General features: G+C 58.0%; 1 protein-coding gene across 1 annotated transcript in view; it reads right to left on the minus strand.

Moving 5' to 3' along the window:
- Positions 1-940: 940 nt before the first annotated feature.
- The window catches only part of PSMA5 (proteasome subunit alpha 5), a 3852-nt gene continuing 278 nt past the window's right edge, over positions 941-4514 (minus strand). The window contains exons 2-5 of the mRNA XM_027708042.1: positions 2941-3008; positions 2235-2342; positions 2075-2133; positions 941-1103 (exon numbers count right to left, since the gene is read on the minus strand). Coding sequence (XP_027563843.1) covers positions 956-1103; positions 2075-2133; positions 2235-2342; positions 2941-3008 — 383 coding nt within the window. The 3' untranslated portion in view covers positions 941-955. The remainder of the gene's footprint in view (positions 1104-2074; positions 2134-2234; positions 2343-2940; positions 3009-4514) is intronic.

A 4514-nucleotide genomic window follows, 5' to 3' on the forward strand; every position in this document is an offset into this window, starting at 1 on the left:
CAGAACTGGGATAATGCCAGTGGATAAATGACTCTTCCCAGCCATCTCCACAGGGAAGAGGGGTGGGAATCAAGGGAATCCAGACTCAGGAGAATTCTAGTGGAGAAATGAGTTTTCCCAGCCTTTTGCACTTGGAAAAGGGTTGGGAATATCCAGGATTCAGAATTAGGATAATTCCAGGAGATAAATGGCTCTTCCCAGCCATCACCACTTGGAAAAGGGTTGGGAATGAAGGGAGTCCAGAATTGGGATAATTCTAGTGGAGAAGTGAGTTTTCCCAGCTGTCACCACATGGAAAAGGGTTGGGAATCAGGGAATCCAGAACTGGGACAATTCTAGTGGAAAAATGACTCTTCCCACCCATCACTCACCACTTGGAAAAGGGCTGATAATCCAGGGCATCGAGAATTAGGATAATTCTAGTGGATAAATGAGTTTTCCCAGCCTTTTGCACTTGGAAAAGGGTTGGCAACCCTGGGAATGCAGGACTGGGATAATCCGAGCAGACAAATCCCTCTTCCCACTAATTGTGCTTTTCATTAAGGTTTGGATTCCCACCTCCCTCCTTGTGGTGGAGGGGCAGGAAGTTCCTGTTCAATACCCCAAATGAGCAGGAATTCCAGCAGAAGATTCCCTGGTTTCCCAGGCCTGGCCCCCTGGGGAGCCTGATGCCAACGGCAGCGCTCGGAGCTCAGGGTTATTTATAAGGAACTTCCTGCCAAGGCTTGGATTATCCCATAGGCACAGCAGGTGCTGGAAGCAGCTCTGCTCTGGGCTGTAAAGATCCTCAGGATCCATGGGATCCTCCCGGGATCCACAGGATCCTCCCGGGATGCTCTGCCAAGGGATGACCCACCCCAAGCAGCTCCGGCGCCTCCTCCTCACCCCGCTCCCAAATCCTCCCCGGGAAGGGAATTTGGGGATGCTGGGAGGCGCTGGGAGGTGCTGGGGTTCCTCAAATCCCTGGGATGCGCTTCCCAATCCCAGAGCCATTCCTTACCTTGTGATAAACCTCCTGCAGGGAGCTCTGGGCGCCCTCGGAGGCCGAGCCGATGGCTCTGGCGTCGCACTGCACGAACGTTCCCGAGGGATCCATGTGGAACCTGCGGGAACAGCGGGGCCGGCTGCATCCCAGGGATCCTCCCACCACCCCCCCAGAGCTCCTGCAGTTGGGATTCATCCCCAGGGATCCTCCCACCACGCCCCCAGAGCTCCCGGAGCGCCTGCAGTCGGGATTCATCCCCAGGGAATCCCGGGGGTTTATATCCCAAGGAGGTACCCCCTGGGAGGTTGGGAAGCTGTGCTTTGGGATGAGCTTTCCCTGAGAGGGGCAGGAAAACTGGGAATGGGGGGCCCTGCAGCCACCTGGGACCCCCCCAGGGGCTGAATTTGGGGTGTTCCTAGACACAGGGAACAGGGAGTGTCACAGAACACATCCCATTCCAGGCTGGGAGCCTCTGGAATCCCAGTGGTGCTCCAGGGGCCCCTGGAATTCTGGAATCCCATGTCCCCAGGTGCCACATCCAGGTGTTTTCTGGACAGCTCCAGGGATGGAGGCTCCAAACCCCCCTGGGCACTCCAACACCACCTTTGTTACCCGGGGAACAATTTCCCTTTGGATTTTCCCCCTTTCTCCAGATTTTTTGGAGTCAATCCAGCCCGTTTTCCCTGCTGGGAGTCGGGCCTTGCTGGGCTGGCTCTGCCAAGCCCTTCCCACCTCCAGCAGGGCCCTTTGAATCCCAGAGTTCAGGTTACAGCCACCTCCCCAAGGAATGTCCCAGGGATTGGGTTACCAGCCTCCTTTAGGGAAAGGGAGGAATAAACTCGGCCCAGGGAGAGCTGGAACGCTTCCCTCTTTCCCAGGAAAGCACGGCTTTAACCCAGAAAACAAGGATTTGGGGAAGATCAGGGGGTGTTTCCCATGGGAACAGCCAGGGAGGGCTCAGGGAAGGGATCCATAACGGGGCAGACACACAGCGGGATAAACCCTTTGGGAAAATCCCCGAATGCGCCCAGCGGGGAGTTCCCAGGGGAGGTTTGGATGTTCCCAAAGGATTCCAGGAGCAGCACTCACAGCTGGGGGCCCTTCTCATCCACTCCTCCGAAGAGCAGCGCGACGCCGAAGGGGCGGGACTGCGGGAGACAGGAGGGGACAGTGGGACACGGAGCGGGACAGGGGGGATCAACACCCCCTGGAGCCCTCCCGGCATTCCCAAATCCCTGCCGGCACCCACCATGGCTCCGGGATCGGCATCTTCCTCCCCAAACTGCAGGGCCAGGTTGGACACGGCCTGGGTGACGCTCTCCACCGTCATCGTCTCGTTGTAGGTGAACCAGTGGTTCTGCAGGGAAAGGGGGACGAACATTCCCGCTATCCCTGTGCTCCCGGGAAACATGGCATTCCCGGGGGGCTGATGGGATGGGAGGAGCGTCCCCCTGGGTGAACACACAGGGATTGTTTCCCTGGGGAACTCGGTGCCTGTCCTCCCGTGGAAGAGCCGGGAAGGGCAGAAATCCCCGGAAAATCCCGGGATAACCAAACCTTGGGATAACAGCAGGGAAAGGCAAGGCTGGAATGCCTTATCCCAGCATCTGTTCTGGAAGCAATGGGTTATCCAGCTCTCCAGAGCTGGGCAATACGTAGGAAATATGTAGGATAATATGTAAGGAAAAGCCTCGGGAAAAACCTTTACTCCAGCAGGGATTTGCCCCTGGGACCTTGGAGCATCCGGGAAATTTAGAGGGATAAAAACCCATCCAATACATCCAGTGTTTTGCCAAAACAGAGGCAGGCACAGCCCTTGTGCTCCCAGCAAACCTCCCACTCCGCACCTTTCCCATTCCAGCTCCTTTACTGGAATGATCTTCCCTTTCCCCAGACTCCCAAGGCATTCCCAGGATTTGTGGGGCCGTTTTAGGGATGGGAACGTGGGATCTCACCTGAGTCTCCACTCGGGCCTTGTCAATCAAGGTCTTGGCATCGGCGATCAGGCCACTCATGGCACAGCCTGGAATGGGACAGGAATCATTCCACACTTTCCTCGGGATGAGTTTTCCTCCCAAACTGCCCCAAAACCCACGTGAGACACAAAGTTTCCCAAGAGGGAATGTGGGAATGGGAGAGGGTGGGATTTGCCCCCCCTGTGCTGGGCACTGGAATTCCACACCTGGAATTCTGGGGGCAGCTTTGGATCCCTCAGGGCAAGAAGGACATTGAGGTATCCAGGGATGGGGAAGGGGCTGGAAAACCAGGAGCTCATCCCGAACAAAAGAAGGCTCAGGGGGGACCTTCCCCCTCTCCAGAATTCCCAGACAGGAGGGGGGAGCCGGGGGGGGGGTCGGGCTCTGCTGCCAGGGAACAAGGAGAGGGAACAGCCTCAGGCTGGGCCAGGGGAGGGTCAGGTTGGATACTGGGAAAATTCCTGCCTGGAAAGGGCTGTAAAGCACAGGAAGGGGCTGCCCAGGGGGTTTGGAATCCCCATCCCTGGGAGCATCCAAAAAACACCTGGATGTGGCCCTTGGGAATGGTTGCACTCCATGACCCCAGAGGGCTTTTCCAACCTCGAGGATTCCCTGATTCCATGGAAACAACCTGCTGGGAAGGGGCCCTTCCTGGCTGACCCGCAGCAGGAGCCCCTGGAACAGCCCCCAGGGGGAGGGAATGGGACTCCTGGAGCTCTTCCCATGCCCCCAGAGCAGGAATCTGGGAATCTGGGAGCTCTCCTGCCCTCCAGGAGCCTGTGGGGGGGCCCTCAGGGCAGAGGTGGCTCCGGGTTGGCTCCGGCTCTCCCAGAAAAACTGGCCTGGAGTCAAATCCCTGCAATTCCCTGCCCTTCCAGAGCTAAATTTGGGATGAGGGAGGTCACTGAGGCAGGGGCAGTGCTTCAGCTGCCTCTTCCCAGCTCCTGGAGCTGGCCTGGAGCCTGGAAAACCAGTGCCTGAGAGCACTGGGAGGGCCCATCCCAAAGCACAGCTTCCCAAACTCCCGGGGGAGGGATCCTTGGGATATAAACCCCTGGGATTCCAGAGGTGCTCCCAGGGCTGTTCCCAGAGGGAGGTCTGGCCCTGGGATGGGATGCCCAGGGGGGTTTGGAGCCTCCATCCCTGGAGCTGTCCAGAAAACACCTGGATGTGGCATCTGGGGATGTGGGATTCCAGAATTCCAGGGGCTCCTGGGGCACCATTTAGGATTCCAGAGGCTCCCAGCCTGGAATGGGATGTGTTCTGTGACACTCCCTGTTCCCTGTGTCCAGGAACACCCCAAATTCAGCCCCTGGGGGGGTCCCAGGTGGCTCCAGGGCTCCCCATTCCCAGTTTTCCTGCCCCTCTCAGGGAGGGCTCATCCCAAAGCACAGCTTCCCAACCTCCCAGGGGGTACCTCCTTGGGATATAAACCCCCAGGATTACAGGGCTGTTCCCAGGGCTGTTCCCAGGGCTGTATCCCTGTTCCCAGGGCTGTTCCCAGGGCTGTTCCCAGGGCTGTTCCCAGGGCTGTATCCCTGTTCCCAGGCTGT

This window comes from Neopelma chrysocephalum, unplaced genomic scaffold (genome assembly GCF_003984885.1).
Source record: "Neopelma chrysocephalum unplaced genomic scaffold, ASM398488v2 Primary Assembly neopelma1_95329, whole genome shotgun sequence".
NCBI classification, from domain to species: domain Eukaryota; kingdom Metazoa; phylum Chordata; class Aves; order Passeriformes; family Pipridae; genus Neopelma; species Neopelma chrysocephalum.